The 21471-nt window shown below is 40.7% G+C and overlaps 1 protein-coding gene and 1 long non-coding RNA gene across 9 annotated transcripts in view; one reads left to right on the forward strand and one right to left on the reverse strand.

The window, feature by feature from the left end:
* Positions 1–5337: 5337 nt before the first annotated feature.
* Positions 5338–21471, forward strand: part of LOC307194617 — a 36685-nt gene continuing 20551 nt past the window's right edge. Inside the window, exon 1 of the long non-coding RNA XR_013830589.1 lies at positions 5338–5764. This is a non-coding gene — a long non-coding RNA (uncharacterized lncRNA). The remainder of the gene's footprint in view (positions 5765–21471) is intronic.
* The window catches only part of SYT1 (synaptotagmin 1), a 1170968-nt gene continuing 1155780 nt past the window's right edge, over positions 6284–21471 (reverse strand). For all 8 annotated transcript variants that reach the window (XM_079937830.1, XM_079937831.1, XM_079937829.1 and 5 more), the window contains 2 exons: positions 14201–14334; positions 6284–9622 (listed from right to left, as the gene is read on the reverse strand). In XM_079937830.1, the coding sequence (XP_079793956.1) occupies positions 9416–9622; positions 14201–14334 (341 nt within the window). In that variant the 3' untranslated portion in view covers positions 6284–9415. The remainder of the gene's footprint in view (positions 9623–14200; positions 14335–21471) is intronic.

The raw sequence follows: 21471 nt of genomic DNA on the forward strand, positions 1-21471 counted from the left end.
TGCATTGGGAACAAAATGTCACATCTCTCTCCTTCCCCGAATCGCCTGAGTGTCTCCACAGCCTTCCTTCCCTTCCCACGTCACTCACCAACCTGCCAGATTGTGTCAGGGAACTTCAGGTGGAGGGGACAGCATCAGTGAAGGTGTGAGCCGGAAGAGCACGTGGATTTGTTCAGAGAATTGTGTAGCTGGGATACGGGGCGGGGCTGGCAGAGGGGCGTGGTTAATATCTGGAGACAGCTTTGAATGCCACGCTGAAGAATTTAAATTTAAGTCTATAGGGAAGAGGAAACGAGAGTTTTTTTGTTTTTTCTTTTTTAAAAAATATATTTTATTTATTTATTTTTGGCTGCATTGGGTCTTTGTTGCTGTGCGTGGGCTTTCTCTAGTCGCGGCGAGAGGGGGCTACTCTTCGTTGCGGTGCACGGGCTTCTCATTGCAGTGGCTTCTCTTGTTGCAGAGCACGGGCTCTAGGCATGCGGGCTTCACTAGTTGTAGCATGCGGGCTCAGTAGTTGTGGCTCAAGGGCTCTAGAGCACAGGCTTAGTAGTTGTGGTGCACAGGCCCAGTTTCTCCACGGCATGTGGGATCTTCCCGGACCAGGGCCCGAACCTGTGTCCACTGCATTGGCAGGCAGATTCTTAACCACTGCACCACCAGGGAAGGCCCAGGGGAGGCTTTTAAGAAGCAGAGTGATGTGACTCGAAGCTAGTCCGCAAACTACAGCCATTTGTACCTGTATGGTCTGTGAACTACAAAAGGTTTCTACATTTTTAGTATATGTGCTGCCGAAGCAAGTGCAGGGGGTTTTACATCTTTAAAGCGTTGGAAAGAAAGGAGGGATGGATGACTGCCAGACAGCCAGAAGAAGAGAAGGTGCCACAAAGAACATATTGCCCACAAAGCTCCCCGTAAGCTGTTTTTACAGGTGAAGTTTACTGACACTGAGCTAGATTCAGAAAGACCATAACTACCTTTTATTGAATGCTTATTTTATACCAGGTTTTCATATCAATTATCTTTTATTTGCAAAAGTAGGTGGCTTGTCCAGGGCTATGTAGCTTAGTGATGGGAGCAGGATTTGAACGCAGGCTGCCAGCTCTCAGGGTGGTGCTTTGTCCGGTCTGCAGTGAGAGCTGGAGCCAGTGAGGCTGGGTGTTGGGAGGGATTGTTGTGAGGCTTCTGTGACACTGATGGTAAGATAAGATGCAAGCCTGAACAAGGGGTTTAAAGAAACACGGAGGGACCGGAGAGACTCCCCAGCGCTCAGAGTCCCTGGATTTGATGGTGAAGGTGAGAACGAGGAAAGAGTCCCATCTGAACCCTCCTCGTCCTGGGCCTTCTCTTCCTTGAGATTCTCGCCTGCTGTCCTTTCTTTTCAGGCTCTTTGCCAACGTTTTACTCCTGCCATTGATTTTCTTTAGCCAAGCTGCCTGGAGTAGTGAGGAGGGCAGTGGCCCTGGAATGGAAAGACTCATATTCCAGCCCTGGACCTTTTATCACCGAGGCAACATGACCCTCTACAGCTGTCAGACATTCGAAGCATGATGACCACAGCTGGGAAGGCTGTGGGAAAACTGGAGTACATAACACCAGTAGCAGTGCATTTTGGTGGGAACTTCCAGAAACCAAATTGGAAAATTCTGGAAACTTATCTTGAGAAAATAGATAATAGTAGATTAACAGAATAATAAATAAATAAAATCTTCACTAAAGTATCACTACAATGTTATTTATATAAGAAATAAATTAGTAACAACTTAAAATCTGCTATTAGGGAAATGGTCAAACACATTTTTGTTTGTCTATCTGAAGAAAAGTCAGGTGGCCGTTAAAAATAAGAATTACAGACTGTGTGGCGACAAGAAAAAAATCTTGTGTTTCACGTTAAGTGAAAGAAGTTGATACTAAATTCTATACAATCACCATCTAAAGGGTGATTGTATATATGGACCAAGACAGTCCATTTTTAAAAACAAGAAAGGTATGTAGAGTGAATTTTTCCTATTTCCCTTTCCTCCTGATAAGTTTCTATAATAATAACAAATTCTTTTTACAAATTCAGGAATCTAAAGTTGTGTTAATATCTCAGTGCTTTTCAAAAGAGGCTGCTTAAATATATAGCAGTTGACTGGTTTTCCTGGCAATAAGTAGGAAGGTGAACACGGATGTTTTCAGGTGGTTGAAAGGTGGTGCATACTTTCAAAATTCCCTTCCTGATAGTGCTTTTGGTCAAAAGGAAAAATGACCAGGCTGCTGCCGTGGCTGAGTTTGTATCTTCAGCTTTCCTCCTCTTGGGGCAGAGGCAACGAGTAGATGCATGTTGTTTTTGTCTGCTAAGTACCACTTTTCTTCCTTGGTAAGAGCACTTCGATTTTCCTTTGAGTAACTATCCTTGCTCCATCTCTGTGGCTCTTGGGCTGGGACAACACCTAGGCTTGGCCAAAGTGAACACTGCATCATGTGGCCACAGTGGTTATTTTAAGGAGGGCATGTGCCGCAAGCATGGAAGTCAGGTCTGGGAACTTTAGCGACATAATTGTGAAAGTGGCACTTTCTGCAAGTGTGCTAAGCTGGAAGAATAGAAGTTTGGAGGTGCTAGGGGCCATCATGGAGACACTGGAACTTGACAATGAAGTAATACTGGGAACAGAGTTGGACAGGGGTTGGGGGGGAGGAGGGAGAAAGAGAATGATGACATTGTGACCCTTGATCCAGTTGTTTCTGAATGGAATCATAACTTGAACTTCCTGGTTAGATGAGCCAATAGTTCCTCTCTCTGTCTCTGTCTCTCTTTTTGTTTTGTTTTTTTGCGGTACGCGGGGCTCTCACTGTTGTGGCCTCTCCCGCTGTGGAGCACAGGCTCCGGACGCGCAGGCTCAGCGGCCATGGCTCACGGGCCCAGCCGCTCCGCGACATGTGGGATCTTCCCGGACCGGAGCACAAACCCGTGTCCCCCTGCATCGACAGGCGAACTCTCAACCACTGCGCCACCAGGGAAGCCCTGTCTCTGTCTCTCTTTGTCTCTGTCTTTCTCTCCCTCTCCCTGCCCTGGATCCCTTTCCCTCCCTCTCTTTTTCTCCTTAACCCAGCTTGAATTGGGTTCCTTCCACAGGCAACTCAAAAAATCCTGCCTATAAAGGATGTCACCTCTTTGCTTCACTCCCAGGCCAGAGGAGGTAGGAAAGTGACCAAAGTAAAGTGGACAGCTGAGAAGGAAGTGAGCCCTGACTTGTTCAGTACAAAATCCCTTTTGACCTTGTGTGTGCTCTGGCGAGGGCAAGTCCATTTTGCACAGGGAAAAAGCCTTTGCTGGCAAGATGGTTACTGTTAAAGAAGGATGAGTGTGGGAACTTTGGGGATATGTATTGGTCGGGGAGGGGGAAGGAATCAGTATGGCTGAAATGCAGACTTTAAGATGCAGGTAACTTACAGGCAGCCTCAGAACTTAGATCACACAGAAATGATCAGCAGGTTTGCATGGTGCTTTTATTACTGCTCCCTCTTGATGGTTCCTCCAGCATAATTATTATTCTGTATGCTTTGGAAAAGTTCTTTTTACATTTAGTATCAGGCTATTTCTCATTTTTATTTTCCTGCTTTTTTAACCTTCTTATTCCAAAGTCACCGTCTGACTGTTTTACAGTAAAGATTTGTGTGCAGCTTAAATCAGTTGCTACACATCAAAGAGTCCTGTGCATATGTAATAAAGTTGTGTTGCAGGGAGTGGGTAATGGCAATCTTGGTTGGAACTTTCAAATCTGTATTAGTCAACTCTCTGCATAAATGGAAGACTGTGATTTCTTGCACCTGTTTCATCAGGTGTGGCTCGGATAGGAACACCTGAATCCTACAGGGAAGAAACCAGAGCATTTAGAAAACCTGTGCAGCTGCTAAAAGTTTCCTAATGTTATGGACTGAATGTTTATGTCCCCCTGAAATTCTTATGTTGAAATCCTAACACTTAAAGTGATTGTATTAGAAGGTGGCATGGGGGGCTTTGGGAGTGATTAAGTTACAAGGGTGAAACTCTCATGGATGGGATTGTGCCCTGATGAAAGAGACCCCAGAGACAGCTCACTTGTCCCTTCCCCCGTGTGAGGACACAGCAAGAAGACCACCTCCCACCAGACACTCAATCTGCTGGTGCCTTGATCCTGGACTTCCCAGCCTTCAGAACTGTGAGAAATAAATATTTGTTGTTTAAATCATCCCGTTTACGGTATTCTTGTTTATAGCAGCCTGAATGGACTGAGACACCTAAAGTATTGGTCATTTGCCTGCTTTTTCTCCACCCTCATTCCCACCTTTCTGTGCTGGCTATGTACGCCCGGACTCCCTCCCCAGCTGACTCTGATTAGGTTATGCTGGTGGGAGGCCCAGGTTGAGCCTCCAATGGGGAGCCTCTTTGTTGGTTCCAACACCAGCACCCAAGACCCTTTGGTGGTTCCATGCTAATTCCCGCAGGTTCTGGCCCCTCCGCTATGGTTCTGGGCTGTGTTAACATCTCTTCTCCATTTTGTTTTTCCAGCCTTAGGGGTGGTGTTATGGGCTCAGTTACGCCCCACCCCCAATTTATATGCTGAAGTCCTAACCCCTTAATACCTCAGAATGTGACTGTATTTGGAGATAGGGTGCTTAAAGAGGTAATTAAGTGTAAATGAGGTCATTAGGGTGGACCCTAATCCAATATGACTCATGTCCTTATAAGAAGAGGAGGTTAGCACACAGACACACATAGAGGGAAGTCCAGGTGAACACACAGGGACCAGATGCCACCTACAAGCCAAGGAGAGAGATCTCAGAAGAAACCAACCCTGCCAGCACCTTGATCTCAGACTTCTGACCCCCAAAACTGTGAGAAAATACATTTTCGTTGGTTAAGCCACCAGGTCTGTGGTATTTTGTTAGGGCAGCCCTGGCATGTAATTACAGGTGGTATCTGTCCACCTCTGAGTTAACCTGCTGTCTCTGCTTGGCTTTCTCAGATCTTTTATGGGGCCAAATTCTTATATTAAATTCCTTATTTGAAATACAGACATTGAAGAAAGGATATGGTGATTTTTCTTTTTGGTACTTCATTAAGAAACATTCTTTTTGTAAACTAATGTCAAGAGCTATTTAAGGAAAACAAAATGCTCACCATTGAAAACTGAACAATTTATAATGCTGATTTTTTTTTTTTTGCTCCTTACCCTCACGGGTCTCAAATTTTCTTTTCTCAACTTACATTTAGACCTCTGCCAATTGTTTCCTCAGAAACAGTAGTTAGGTGGCCTCTTCCCTGGCTGTCTAAGCTGCTTGGGCTGAGTCCTTACCCTTATTTGGCAGGTCCCAGTAAATGCTGCTGAAGGGAGTAAGGTATAGGCAGCTACCAGAGACCTTATCACGAGTGAACCTTAAGCCTTGTTAAATGAGATAAATGTTGCCACAATCTTGCCCACTCATGGACTTGGATAACTCGTACCAGTTCCTTTAGGATTTCCCTCTGGTATTGAATTCTCTAGAAATCTTCTCTTCCTATCTCTTCCCCCAAAGACAGGGATCCCAGGGTATGGATTCTGAGAAGGAGTCTTATTGGCGAGCGCCCTTGGGAGCGCCACCGTGAAGGAGTGAGGACTACTGACGGGGCAGAGGGAGAAGTCGAGCAGCACTGCGGTTGCACAAGCACCGTCAACTAAGCCTCTCGGCCATGATGGCGCAGGAGGTCCACTGTGGGCCACGGAATGTGAGCTGCGCCCCCTGGGAGGACGCATGACCTCAGGTAAGGCAGTCTCCTCAGCAGAGGGCAGAGGGACAGGGCTGTGAGCTGTCGGCAGGCAAGGCTTCTAGCAGCTTCTAGGTGCTGAAGGGGAGTGAGGGTGGCACACCATCGTGTCCACTAGGATTGGTCTGGTGAAAGTTCTCAGGGACTCAGGGTGTACCTCATAGCATCTTGGGATACTGCATGTACATGTCCGCCTGAGACTGTGGGCTCTTTGGGACCAGGTGAATCTTATTACATCATTTGTTGTATCTCTATCACCCAGGACAAACACGGTACACAGCAGGCACCTGATGAATGTTGCATTTAGTGGGGGAAAGGTGTTTACTTGTTTTACCTAGTAATTGTGGTAGGCAGGGAAGTTAATGTGTCATGCTCTCCTTTGAAGACTGGCTTTAAAATATCTTATTTTTAATTCCATTCTGGAGAGGCTTATGGCACTCAGACTCTAGAGTATGAAAATCCTGGAGGACACATTTTGGGCAAAGCAGGAAGCCTGAAAGTGTGCCTGGTGAACTCATCATAAACAGGAACAGAGAGACACATGTTGAGAAAGACATGCCCAGGAACACTGGGCAGGAATGGGCAAATGCTCTCTGGGCATTGTTTTCCCTCCAGCCATTCTGTCTTCATAGACATGACTCAGAGGTTGGCATTCAGTGCAAGCTTTTGTTTAGGTGCCCCTGCTTCCAGCAGGCTCCAAAGTCAATAGGCCATGGACTCCCCACCAGAGTCAGGTAAGAAAAAGGGTTGAAAGGCAGCAACATCAACAGGAAATAAAACATTTTTATTGAATATCTGTGTAATATGTTAAGTCATTTTTAACAACAATCAGAAAACTCCTGTGGAATTCACTACACAAAATGAAACAAAATTTAAACTACCTCATCGAAAATGAAGGTAAAATACAGCTAAGGAGTTGACTCGCGGGCCACGAGCCGTATGGCAGAAGAAAACACCCCAACGTTTCTACAAGATACAGAGAATACCCACACAGAGAAGCACTCAAGCAGGCAGTAAATATACACAAAGGCAACTAGGATCTTTCTAGAGCATCAGATTCTAATACTTTACACAGCTTTGTCAGAAAGGTACATGTGGCTTATTGGAGGATGAATCTTGGTCTTAAAGCAGGTTCGGTCACTGACTTGTGACAGGTGGCGTAGTACCAACTAATTCTATCGTGACAATATCCCATGTCTGGCAGTGTTGCAAGAGAATGCATTAATCGTGCTTTAATGCAAGAAATGATGTGTATTCGGCAGCTCGAACCTGCTTGTTTCAAAATGTTTGTTTCAGCGCGAACAACTTAAAACTGAAGTTTTAAATCAAATGTCAGTTTCTGGTATTCAAGGAATTTTTAAAAGTCAATCAACTCCCTCTCTTTGGTAGGGTCTGATCTTTTAAGTTGGAAGGAGTCTCATTTGAATCTTCTGTTCAAACTGGTATTTAACCTCACATCGTGAATTGTGCATTTTCTATTATCTACCTTTTGAAAAAAGTATGGACCATCCACGGAAGAGGGAGATGTTATTCTCCCTTTGTCCTCCAGGTCTATCCCAGTTCTAAGGAGTTTGCTATGACTGGGCTGAAAGGCCAAAGGGCTTGCCTCTTCTTTGATGGGAAAGAACAAGACAGGAATTGTAGTTTTATCAGGAAACAGCCAACCCCGTGTTTGAAGCTTCCCATCAGCCCTTTTTGAATTCTCTTTGCAGTTGTAAAAGCCATGGTGCGATATCTGAAAGTCAACGTGAGGCTAATGCTTAGTTTTCCTTCATTCTGTTTTGGTATTTTTGGAGACAAAACTTTCACTTCAGAGCATCACTACTCTCTGTGGCCTGCGAGTGAAAAGGGTCACAGAGGGGAGTGGGAGAAAAGGCTACATGCAGTGTGAGATCATGGGCTGCCTTTCGGCAAAGCGGGGGTCTAACATAGTGGGGAAAAATATGGAATATTGCACAGTGCTTGACGAAATGCTGTGTGTTCCACCCCATGCTTTGTATCTTTCTTGTCCTATGCATAGCTTTTCAGTGCTGAGTTGGTCCTTTGTAATGAGAACGGTTTGTGCTACACACACCTTGGGCAGTGCAGTAGGAGGGAATGGCAGTATTGTTAAAATATCACTACGGAATAGATTGAGTGCTATCCACTGAGGAAACTACATTACGTGTCTAAGCACACAGGGCAGTCACAGTGTTACACAGAGCAGTCCTTTAAGACTCTTATGGAATGACTAGTAGCTTCGTAATAGTGCCAATCACTACATAATAACACTGAAAACATTTAAAAACTCGTCCTAAATCAAGCATCTAGTGTACATAAGAGGTTGCTTCAGTTTTCTAGAACTTGTTCTTGGTTTTGTTTCACCTTTTTTTAAAGGACAAATTAAAACTTATTTACGTAAAAAGAGCATATAAAAAGATCACTAGCTGTCTGTTTTGGCTTAATGGAAGTGCATTCAGAACTATGGCTAATTGTTTTATTTTTTCCTCTTTTGATGGGATTACAATACTGTCTGCTTACCACAAAGTCATTTTGTGTCATAAGCACAGATTGCTGCGTTAAAAATATTCTGCATTCCTTCTAATCTGGTTTTGTATAATAAAATATTTCGTTACAAAGTCTGACGTGCAAACCTTTTGAAGTTATAGTAGGTGTGAAATCTGGAACAGAATTCACAGGATGCACATTTTGTATAAAGGTGTTAACGGAGAGCTACTTTTTTCTTTTTAAATAGTCAGGCAGTATTTCAGAAATGCTGACTTCTTCTCCCCTCAGCTTTTTTCCCACCCACCCCATCCCCAAACAAATGCACACGTACACACACACACACACACACACACACACACAGACAGAACACCATCGTGTCATTACTCTATATGCAGTAACGTGAAATCATTGACCCCTGTTCAGTTGCTTCCTTGAATGTAAGAGTGAAGCGTGACTTGAGCTCTGTAGATACGTACAGACAGATGCTATTCTGGTTTGTGGCTCTACTTCCTGGAGGTCAGGCTGGATGCTTCTCAGATCATGCTAATTTGCCTGTGAAGAAATTCTACAAAATTGGATTCATCCACCAAATATGTGGTGTCAGCGTATCTTGGTGCTCATATGATTCAACAGAAAGCTCAGGTTTAAGTTGTCCTTTAAGATGTCAGTTTCACTGTACTAGTGCCTTACAAGTTGATATTTTTGCTGGAATGCAGACGATACTATATTTACCATATAATATATTATCAGCTCTCCTATGTCTCAGTCAATTTACATAGTTTAAAATAGAACATCTTATTAAAAACATCTAGATATACACAGATTAGGAAACGCTTACAACATACAAATACACAAACTAGAAATAAATCTTTAGCATACTGGTATATACAACGGTGTGATACAATAAATAATTTCAGTCATGCTCTATCTACACATCATATTGCTTAAAAGAAGAGTAGATTTGGAGAGCAGTGGTATGACGAAGGGCTTAGGGGCTCTCTACGTTTAAATCTGTGCAAATTAAAACAGGATTTGAAGTACCACTGAATTGTGTTAGGAATGCATGGCTGGAAAAATGAAAGGACCCATATTACTGAGGTATTTACAGATACTGGCTAAAGAGCACTACGTGGGCAAATGCAGAAAGGCTTCTTCTTCCCTTTACTTCTTGACGGCCAGCATGGCGTCAACTTCCTCCTCTACCTGTAGGGTGTGCCACTGGGCAATGGGTCGCCTGGGGTTGGCCAGCATATCTGACCAATGTCGCAGCTCCGCCCCGGTGCTGTTGTAGCCCACAAAGACTTTGCCGATGGCATCGTTCTTGCCAATCTTGTCATAGTCCAAAACAGTTACCACCACTTGCACTTTCTGAAAGAGGACACAAAATAAACATTAATCATCCGGCTCTAGAGATAAAGCCCTTACCAAGCTTCCTTGAGATCAAAGCAGTTGGAAATAAGAAGACCCAAGCTCCAAACACCAGGACAAGGAGGAAAATGGCCTGAACGTGAAAACCCGAGTCCAGTCCCTGCCATTATTACATCATCATCATCTCCTTCAGCATCTTCAGAATACTCAGTAAATGTTAATTTTGGCACAATTCTGAGTCTTTCATGTGAACTACTCAGTTACAATAGGTCCCGTTAACATTGACATTATAGAGATAAGATGCTGAAGCTCAGAGAAGTTAAATCACGTGCCTGAAGTCATATGAGAAATGAGTGGTTTGGTTTCGGGAGTCCATGTGATAAAATACCATGCCCGGCTGCCCATGTCAACTTGTATGCATTTTTATTTTTTAAGTCTTTATTGAATTTGTTACAGTATTGCTTCTGTTTTGGTTTTTTTGGCCGCAAGGCATGTGGGATTGTAGCTCCCCGACCAGGGATCGAACCCGCACCTCCTGCATTGGAAGGCAAAGTCTTAACCACTGGACCACCAGGGAAGTCCCCTGTATTCACCTTTAAATCCAGTTGTTTCCATTGTTTCATCAGCAAAATTTCTGGCGTTAGTACTCAGATCATTTTTGTTTTTTTGGTTACAATTTTCAAAGCAACCATGTACTGCAATCCTATTTCAGGCGGGAAGAGCCAGCATAGTTTTACATAAAACTAATATAGAATTTCAGCTAATCACATGATTATTGTGAGTTTAAAGTGTGACAACAGAGTGAAAGTCTTAAAAAAGTAGTAATTAACTAAAGATAATTTTTCTCATTCATATATTCTCTCAATAAGCATTTATTAAGTAACTGTGTATCCAGCATTGACATCAACTGGAATAACCCTTTAGGCCACACAAGATTTACTCCAGTGATTCCATTAGGTTGTGAGGGTTTATTTAATGCCTGACTTTTTTGAACTGGTGAAAGCAAACCCATACCATTTTGACACGAAAGAAACACTTTTTAAAAGTATCTTTTAGTTCTTCCTAAGTAATGAATTTGCTTAGTCAAAATAGGCAATGGCTCCAATCTAGAAACCAAGGGAAAAGATAAAGGGAAAATTTAGAATAAAGTAGAACGTGTAGTATTTGGTGGCCAGAGGCCAAAGAAGCAGAAAATGTAATGATGGAAGCTAGGGCCAGATGAAGATCCCGCTCAGTTATGGCCCTTTACTGGGCTTGGCACTCTGAGGACTGCATCATTGGATGAATGTGCTGAGAGAGGTCACCAGCATACAGCTTCAGATCAGAGAAAATGATCACTTCTGAAAGTGGAATTTAGAATGTAAAATGCAACACATGGGCAGTAAAGGAAACCGATTTCCATCTTTCCTTGTGCAGCCTTGGATTGATGCCATTATCAAGGGAATTACCTATTCACTGGATGGCATTCGAAGCCAAGAACAGAATCACCTTGGTTCTGAGCACCTTTCCCAAGCGAATTCATCTGGATGCAGTCATATTGCAAGGAATGAGGGACAGGGACAGTAGGGTCGTCATGCACAAAAGTAACAAGGGTTTTGGAGGTTGGAGTGAATAGTTGGAGTGAATTTTGATTCTTTCACCTAGGAATGTATTGATTAGGAGCAATCAAAACAAAATATCCTTATAAGGGCCTTGGGTTCATTTTTTCAGCTGCATCTGTAGTCTATACATTTTTTGGTGGGGGGTGGTTTGCAACCTTTTCATATGCTTTTGGAAATCAGCATATTTTGCTTCTCTCAATGTATTTCATATGGATAGAGACAGATAGAAAGACAGACAATCGTATAACCTCAGGGTAAATAAAACCTAAGCCCTCCCCCCCCCAAAAAAACCTAAGCCCCTATTATAGCATGTTAAATGCTCAATTATTTTCTCTAGGGAAATGCAAAGACTAGGATAGCAGCCTATTGGGGAAAAGAAGAAAGAAAAGAGCAAATTGACTTTAGGAGCGGTGAAGAAGGGATGCAGTCAAAGGCATGCTCATTATTTCCATGCCTCATGGACTCTGTATTGGGCTGAGGTTCTCTCTGTCCTGACAAAATGTTATCTTCTCTGAAAGGCTGCCCCAGAAACCCAGCATACATCTTGTTTTTAATGTGCTTCATTTTCAATATATTTGCATTTGCTGGAATTTATAGTTGAAAAGGGACATGTATTTTTTTTTCAAAGGTATAGAATTGTAGCTCAAAGGAGAAGATTTACAATAGGATTTTTCATCTCAATGTCCTGCCTCATATTGTTTTGTGGAATTAAAACACAAAATGCCAGGAGGTGTTAGTTTCCATAGGAATAATGTCTCAGAACTCAAAAAAGAGTTCACTGAATAAATATTGCAAAATAAATTGTTGGAGAAATTGGATGTCTTAGGTTGCCAGTGGGTCCAAAGCAGTGAGCTCACTGGTTCAGGCTAGTAAACAAGTGACTGGGGACAGGGAATCAGTGTCTTCTGCAATGTCATTTACTTATATAACAGCTATTGAAAGTAAATAAGTATGTACAATCAGCTGACATGTGAAAATGTATATAAGAAAGGTTATATAAAAACCATGAACTAATGTGAGGATGGTGGGATTACTGATGATTTAAAAACTGCCTTATATTATACAGTAGCTACTAGCCACATGTAGCTGTTTAAATTTAAATAAATTAAAATTAAACTTCCTTGTTTATACTAGTGGCTGAGGTGCTCATGACCTACCTATGGCTGGTGGCTACCCTATTGGACAATACCAATGACATTTCCATCCTTGCAGAGTTCTATTGGAAAGTGCTGATTTACATACTGTTTTAATCTTATTGTTAGATCCATTTTCTAATACATAAAATGTTAATTTGAATAAAAGACAACAATAGCATCGTGAGTAAGAATGATGGGAACCATTTACTGAGCGTTTGTATGTGCTCAGCACCGTTCCAAATGCTTTTACATGCATGGTCTCACTTTGACATGGATTCTGTTATTATTCCTATTTTATATAGGAGACAATTCTAAGCCTCAGTTCCCTTATATGTATATAAAATTGGGGTAATAATGGTACCTTGCTTATAAGGTTATTGTAAGGATTCAATGAGATTTTGCAGGTAAAGTGCTTACCTTGGGCCTAGGTACAAAATAAATATACAATAAATGTAGCTATTATATTAGCTTTCTTCATGGAATAAAGGTGTGATTCATTCCTAAGGTACTGTATTTTAAGACTAGGTTAAAAATAAAAATATGCAAACGAAGAATATTTGCTGCATTTTGTTATTCTGGACCATTAGAAGGTTCCATGTTGTAGTTTTGATGCCTACCCTTCATCTCTCCTTCAAGTTATGAGCAAACTTCTATAGGACTGAAAAGATAGACCCACATCAATTTTTTTATAAAGTGTAAAAATAGTGTTGCTTTAAGAAATTTGACTCTCTGATACCCATTAAAGATTAGCAAGAATAGAGCTTCCCTGGTAGCGCAGTGGTTGGGAATCTGCCTGCCAATGGAAATCCGCCTGCCAATGCAGGGGACACGGTTTCGAGCCCTGGTCCGGGAAGTTCCCACATGCCGCGGGGCAACTAAGTCCGTGAACCACAACTACTGAAGCCCGTGCTCCGCAAAAAGAGAAGCCACTGCAATGAGAAGCCCGAGCACTGCAAGGAAGAGTAGCCCCCGCTCTCGGCAACTGGAGAAAGCCCACGCACAGCAACAAAGACCCAACACAGCCGTAAATAAATAAATACATATTTGAAAAAAGAAGAAAGATTAGCAAGAATAGCCCATAATTAATGGATGCGAACTTTGGATCCAAGAGCCTAACTATGAATATGACGTAAGAAAATCTGAAAATATTTAAGAATGACTAAATAATAAGATCATATGCTATCACTGTGTCTACATGTAGCATCCTATTTTCAACATGTTAACCACAAGGTCTTTTAATAGGATAATTCCTATCATAACAAATATTATCTAGCAAATTAAGGTTCTGTCTTTACAAAAATAACCATCCATTCCAACTCAGAAACAGGAAGCTGAATTTAAACAATGAAAAATACAACTTAGCCTAATTTTTCTACTGTTAATTATTTTTTAATAGTGAAAGATTAAAGATGCTGCATATTTAGCATCAACCAAAATATTTCCTTTATCCTACTTTTTTTTTTTTTTTTGCTACAAAGAGGTGATAATGAGAATTATATATTGTGGCCTGGGAGTGAAGAGTGAAAGCTTATTTTCTCTCGACCTTTTAACCTTTGTGGATGTACTTTTTGAATTAGTAGAGTGGTTCTGTCGATGTTCTTTTTCCTACTTTATTTCTGCTCAACAGAATGACAGCTGTTTTTGGCGATGAATCAGCACATCCTGTGCTGTGTATTTTATCATTTCCCTCTTGATGTAGTTTGAGCATTAAATGTGCGTGGAATGAGAATAGCAGTTCTAATGGAGGCATATGCACTGATAATTCACAAGATCTGTGTGTTGAATTTATGTGATCTGAAGAAATGAAATTGAATGGGAAGAAAAAATACGGTTGACATTACCTGGATTTGCTCGAAGGGTACTTCAAAGCTGAATGACTCATTGTAGTAGGGGTTAAGTGTGTTCTTTTTAATCGTTGTCTTTTTCTTCTTCAGCCTCTTGCCATTCTGCATCAGATGAATCTTCACATAAGGATCTGAAAAACAGAAACAAAAACTTTAGGAAATCAGAGACACATATTTTTATATTATAATTTAGCTTATAAAAAGTCCAAGTATTCCTGACAGGAAAATAATTGTGTAGCATGTAGTTAGTATTTTTTTTTTTTTAATTTCAAGCGTTTTTTTATTGAAAGATTTTAAGTAACCTATGGGCCATGTTTTTTTGCCATGATATCTCAATATTTATAGTTGGATTTAGGAGATGAGAGGATTGGTGTGCTGGTAAACCAGCTTTTTGGGGAAAAAAAGTCTTGACATGTAGCATTTGCTAATGTCCATGGTATAAATACTCGCAGCATGGCTGATTTCAAGCTAACAGTTTAACAATTGGCTCACTAAATTCCTGAAAATTTAACAATTGGCTCTTGTGAGCTGGCAAAGAACTGGCTTCAGGATACCACTGCATGGGAATTAAAACTCTTGACAGAGAGAGGACAAAGGAGACATTTCATTCTTTCATTTATTCACTTGCTCAAACAATATTAGTTAAGCCCTAGGAGTATAGCTGTGAACAAATCAGACCATCCCTCTTTTCAGGATGGAACTTCAGACTTGTGGGGGAAATAGACAATAAGCTTGTAAAGAAAAGAAATACATATGAAATTCTAAGTTGAGAAGAGTGCTGTGGAAGGAAAGGGCAGAGAGATGTGTGATAGAGACTCCCAGAGGTATGGTGAGTCTAAGGGAAGAATGGAATTCTTATACTTAGATCACTCAGGTAAGGCCTTTCTGCAGAGGTAACATTTAAAGTAAGATGTGAATATTGAAGGGTGACAAGAGGCCACATGTCTGAGTGTGTGTGTGTGAGTGTCTGTGTGCATGTGTGTATGTGTGTGTGTATGAGACAGAGAGAAAGAGAGATAACCAGGATCTGTGCCAGAACATTTCTAGGTAGAGAAGAGCTTCAAGGATTCAGGGAAAAGAGAGTAAGCTGGTAGCACACACAGAGGTAATGAGAAAAGGAGCAGAAAGATTCCCTTAGCAGTTTCCTCAAAGCCTCATTAGATAAAGTAATAAGTAAGTCACTGGAGGGGAAAGACGATTCTCATTACTAACAGATGAATGACCTCCCTTCAGGTTATTAAGAACCAGTACCCAGGTTTGATAGTAAAATCTACTGTTTTCTTCAATATTTTTCCATCGGATACGTAATACATGTTTATTATAGAAAAAATATCAGGAAGCAATGATAAACAAAAAGAGGAAGAAATTTTAAATCATCCATGATTTTACTCCCCTAAAATAACCACTGCCAAGCCTTCCAAAATTACTTTCCTTTCTTTCAGAATGTGTAGAGCTGGGAGAAACTTTACAGATAATCTAGTTTAATGCCCACATATTGTACTTTTAGAAGATAAAACTGCAGACCAGCAAAGGTGGTTTTTATCTCCCTCTTCCTACCCCTAGTAGAACATAACTCCTGAAGGACAGAAACTTTGTCTGTCATATTCACTAACTGAATTTACTAAACAGTACCTGGCAGTATACAATGTTTGTTGACTGAATCAGAGGAACTTGTTTAGGGCTGGCCTCATAATCTGGGTCTCCTTATTCTTAGTCCTGTCTTCTTCCCACTGCCCCAAAGCCCACATTACTTGAATATGTGTTGTTTGGGGTTTTTGTTTTTAATGTTACATCCAGTCAAGGGGCTCGTAATGAAGATTTTCATCAAAATGAAGAATATCTTTAAAAGCCAGACCAAGTGATGAGAAACCAAGCCTATCAACTACATAGTTGATCAGTTAAAAAAATGCACTGTAAATAATTGCAAATGAAGGGGAAAAAAGGCCCTTTTTACTGATAATCCATCTTGCTGTTCACAGGCAACTCTGATTTTTGGTTCAGAGACCTTGTTTGCTTACGAAGCTCTCTGGGTCCTCCATCCCTGCCCCTTGCACTTTTACAAAGATGGTCAAGTCTCCAGTTGCTCCTTGGCACTGACAAAATACCCAAGTACTAAATAGTCACAAATCAATGTTTATGGCTCCTGTGTTCATGTGTTGAAACTTCATCAACTTAACTAAGGCACAGGGTTTTGCAAGAGAAGCACGGTGACTGTTTATTCATTTAACACAGTATATGACAAGAAATTTCCTTGTGCATCTGCCATGTGAGCAAGCAAATTAAAAACCCAACAAGATAATTTCAGATTTCAACATGAACTCTGATGTGATGTGATCAATGCCTGGGGGAGACCAAGTTAATTTAGGAAAACTGATCAACAAGGTTCTCACCGAGGAGGCCAGGTTTGAGCTAAAAACTGAATTACAAGAAGGAGTGAGTCGTTGGTTGATGTGGTGGAAGCTTGAACCAGTCAGAAGGAGCAGCACATGCAAAGCCCTAAGGTGCTTGTCCTTCTGTGTGTCTACGGAACAAGAAGGCAAGGTGGGGAGAGGTAGGCAGTGAGGTCAGAGAGGTAACACTGCTGGCCTCCCACTTTCAAAAGCAGAATCTGCCACTTCTGACCATGATTCAGAGATATTCTATAATTTCATGATACTTACAAGAGGGGACACGGGGCTGGAAGAGGAGCAGGTATGGGGCTGCTATGAATGGGCAGAGTTAGTCTTTGCTTTTGCAGATCCATCCTGTTACAGGTACCAAAGCAACTTACTTTACAGGCAAAATTCCCGTCTTAATCATAACCAAGACTGACAGTAACTTAGAGCTTATTCTTTCCTTTTCCTCCCCATATTTATTGAGATATAATTGATATGTAACATTGTGTAAATTTAAGACGTACAGTGTGATGATTTGATATACCTATATATGTGAAGGAATGACCACCACAAGGTTAGTTAACACATTGATCACCTCACATAATTATAGTATTTTTGTGTGTATGGCGAGAACATTTAAGCTCTACTCTCTTAGCAACTTTCAAGTATACAACACAGCATTGTCACCATGCTGTACATTAGATCCCCAGAACTTATTCATCTTATAACTAGAAGTTTGTATCCCTTGATCAATGTCTCCTCATTTCGCTCACTCCTCAACCCCTGGCAACCACTATTCTGTGCTCTTTTTCTATGAGTTTGGCTTTTTAATAGATTCTACGTCCACATATAAGAGAGAGAATGCAGTATTTGTCTTTCTCTGTCTGACTTATTTCACTTAGTATAACACCCTCAAGGTCCATCCATGATGTCAAAAATGGCAGATTTCCTTCTTTTTTGGTGGCTGAATAATAATCTATTTTATATATACCACGTTTTCATTATCCATTTATCTGCTGATGAACACTTAGGTTGTTTCCATGTCTTGGCAATTGTGAATAATGCTGCAACGGACACATGGGAATGCAGATATCTTTTTGAGATAGTGATTTCATTTACTTCTGATGCATACCCGGGAGTGGAACTGCTGGATTATATGGTATCTCTACTTTTAATTTCTTTGAGGAACCTCCATACTGTTTTCCATACTGGCTGCACCAATTTATGTTCCCACCAACAGTGCGTGAGAGTTCCCTGTTCTCCACATCTTGCAAGCACTTGTTATCTCTTGTCTTGTTGATAATAGCCATTCTAGTAGGTTTGAGGTGATATCTCATTATGGCTTTGATTTGTATTTCCCTGATTATTAGTGATATTGGAACATCTTTTCATGTACCTGTTGGCCATTTATGTATCTTCTCTGTAAAAATATCATTCATAACTTCTGCCCATTTTTAATGGATTTTTAAATTTTTATTTTTTGTTGTTGAGATGTATGAGTTTCTTATATATTTTGGATATTAATCCCTTATCCAATACATGGTTTGCAAATATTTTCTCCCACTCCACAGGTTGTCAGATGTCTTACTCTTTTTCAACTTTTGTGCCTGGATAAGTCTTGACTGTCTAAGCCTGATAGGTTATGTACCCAAGGTGGTCACATTTGAGCATCTTCTTGGTTCAGCCATCCAGAGTCTTACACTGTGTCTCCATTTTCTCCAGTCTTCTCCATTTTCATCTACTCTTTGATTGGCTTGATTTCCTAAGTGTCCTCTGGTTGAGTCTTGCCCTGAATTCTGGTCCCTCTGGAGATGGCCCTAATCCCTTGATTAGTTCATTAGTAACTTCTTTGGGGATCTAGACCTGGCTCCTGTCTCCGTAACTATGGTTGAGTCTTCTAAATGGAAACATACCCACCTAACTATGAGATACCCATCATGCTTTAAGTACACACACGTTTTTTATAGTAAGGATCGCCTCTCCTGCAGAGTAAGACCCTGTATAATTAAATTTGTTCTGTTTTAGGGGCTGTTCCACAAAGCAAATCCTTGTCAATTCAGAGTTTCTTAGTGGCTTAGAAATCCTGATCATTGCGTAATAAGACATCATTTTATGGAAATGATAAATAGGCTGTAATGAGACTCCCTAATGTTGTTGCTTTTCCTGAGTACAACTGCTGGACACCATGCATGGCATTCAAACATCTGTTAGGTTTTTGTAAACATGTAAATAGCATGGGGAAATATGCAAGCTACAAAGTTGGGCTACTGTCCTCAGGGACTCCATACCTCTGCGGCTGCACTGCTTTATTCTGTCCCCAAAACAAGCACTCATGGAACCTTTCATCATCTAAATACTGACAACCCTTCTTCAACACCATTTAGATAATCCCTGTTGCCACTGAAACAGGTGCAAGACTTGGGACAGTTTGCTTCTTTTATTTGTTTAATTTATCTTAAAAAAGGTTAGCGTCTTTTTGTTTTTCAAACTGTGGTAGAAAGGAAGGGCTCTTTTCCGATGTCTATCTAGTCTCTAATAGTATATGAGTGTAACTTTTCAATTCTGGAAAATGATGGACTGGGATCAGAAAGATGGTTCTTTATTCCCAATAATAAACTACAGGTACAAAGAGTGCAGATTCATTGCCTCATTTTGGATGATGTTCAGGTCTATCATTTGGTTTTGTTGTCACTGTGGCACTGCCACCTTCACTCACCATTTGTCGGCTCTCTTTTTGTCTGAAGTCAGCCTAACTGAACTTCATCTCCTTTCTGTCATAATAGCTGTTATGACTTGGTGGTATTTTAGGACGCTGTATTGAAGTCACCCTCAAACTTTTATATGTTGACTAGCCTCTTTAATATAATATACAACAGTTTTTGTTTTTTGTCCCTAAAGTTCACAATTATGGAAGGCAGAAAAACAGCTTTCTCAAAAGATGTCCACATCTTAACCCTCGGAATTCGTGAATATGTTACCTTATATAGCAAAAGGGACTTCGCAAATGTAATTAAGGTTAAGGATCTTGAGATGAGGGGATTACCTAAGAGGGCAAAATCTAATCACATGGGTCCTTAAAAACAGAGAACCTTTCCTGACTGTGGTCAGAAAGAGATGTGACAATAGAAGAAGGGTAAGGGACAAGCTACACTACTGGCTTTTAAGATGGCTACACTGCCACAGAATGCAGTTGGCCTCTAAAAGTTGGAAAAGGCAACGGATTCTCGCCTGGATCCTCCAGGAAGGAACACGACCCTTCCGACACCTTGATTTTAGCCCAGTGACACCTGTGTACGACTTCTATAGAATTATAAGATAATAAACATGTATTGTTTTAAAAATTAAGTTTTTGATTGTTTATCATGGCAGTAGCAAAAAACTAATACAACAACCAAAGCTGAAGAGATAATTCTATTGTTTATCTAGCAAGGTTTGATGATGAAAGTCAAGTTTAAATAGGTCTAGAAAACAATCTTTTGGAAAAAAATTGATATTTTTTTCCAATCTTCTAAAAATTATTACATTGCTCCTCAAAACAAAATCCTTCAAAAAAGTATTTTTTAATTCAAAAAAGTTAACACAGAGCGTGCAATCAGAAGACAACAGTTACGTACAGATGTTTCAGGATCCGTGGTAAGATTAGTCAAAATGGATGAAACCTTAGCTGAGAATAATTTTTACAGTCAGATTCATTACAAGGTTTAATATAATAATGTTCCTTTATGTTTGTAGAGTACTTTAAGATCATATACATATATGTTAGGTATATATATATAAATTATATCATCTCCTTTAATCCTTACAACAATTCCAGTGAGGGAACTGGGGCTTGGAAAGACTAATTTTTTTCCCCAAGAACTCAAACCGAGGTCCTATGACTCTGAACCTACTGCTCTTTGTGATACGTTGAAGAAATAATTTAGTATAGTGTTTATAAGTATAGACTCTGGAGCCAGATTAACTTGAATCTCAGCTGTACTGCTAGCTGTGTGGTTTGGGCAAGTTATTTAAGCTCTCTGTGCCATAGTTCCTTCACCTCAAAGTGGTGAGAATGATAACATCTTGCTCAGAGAGTTGCGAAGATTAAATTGAGTTTCTACAGGGAAGGTGTTTCAAAATGTGCCTGGAACATATTGTTATTAATGATCAACGTTTATTATTGTGTCATGAAAGGGCTGAGATCTAAGTCAGTATCTACGTGTCAGACTCTCCCCCAACTCACGTTGCAGAACTGGTGCCCACCATGAGCAAATGGGAGGAAGTCATTCCATTGGCTGCAGGAATGAGCCAAGCTGCCCCAAGTGTCAGATTTACTTCTGGAAAGAAGCAAACCCATGCTAAGCAACTGGTTCATTAATGAAGAATTTAATCATGTATGGTGTGAAAGAGAAGGGAAGGGTTTCTTTCATCTCTACCTGTATAAGTGGTCTTGAGGTGTGAGGTGGGAAACTAACTCAGCATCCTGTATAGTTTCCTCTTGTTCCTGAAGTCAAGACATCAGATTACACAGAGCTGAAAAGTTAATCTGGAGAGTTCTAAGTGGACTCTTATTACTGAGGCTCTAGGCTAGTGTGAGTCAAAACTATGATTTATGGAGATTTCTTTCCAGATGTTGAGGCCAGCTAATGTGGATATACTTGGGCATATTATGTATGTAGTATCTACTTTCCTGATGCTGCTCAAAATGAGGAAACAGAAAAGGAGGCCCTCAGCTTTGAGATTTATTGTTGTTGTTGGGAATATAGTAATGCCTACTGGTTGCTGGAGAGAGGTAGTGTCTATACCTCCTCCCTTTTTCTGTTAATTCCTTTCTATCATGAAAAACATTTATAGTCTGGTTTCTTCCTTCTGCTTCCATCTAGCCTTAGAACTCCTCCTTTCTTTTTTTCCACT

Source organism: Stenella coeruleoalba, assembly GCF_951394435.1.
Source record: "Stenella coeruleoalba genome assembly, chromosome: 11".
Taxonomy (NCBI): domain Eukaryota; kingdom Metazoa; phylum Chordata; class Mammalia; order Artiodactyla; family Delphinidae; genus Stenella; species Stenella coeruleoalba.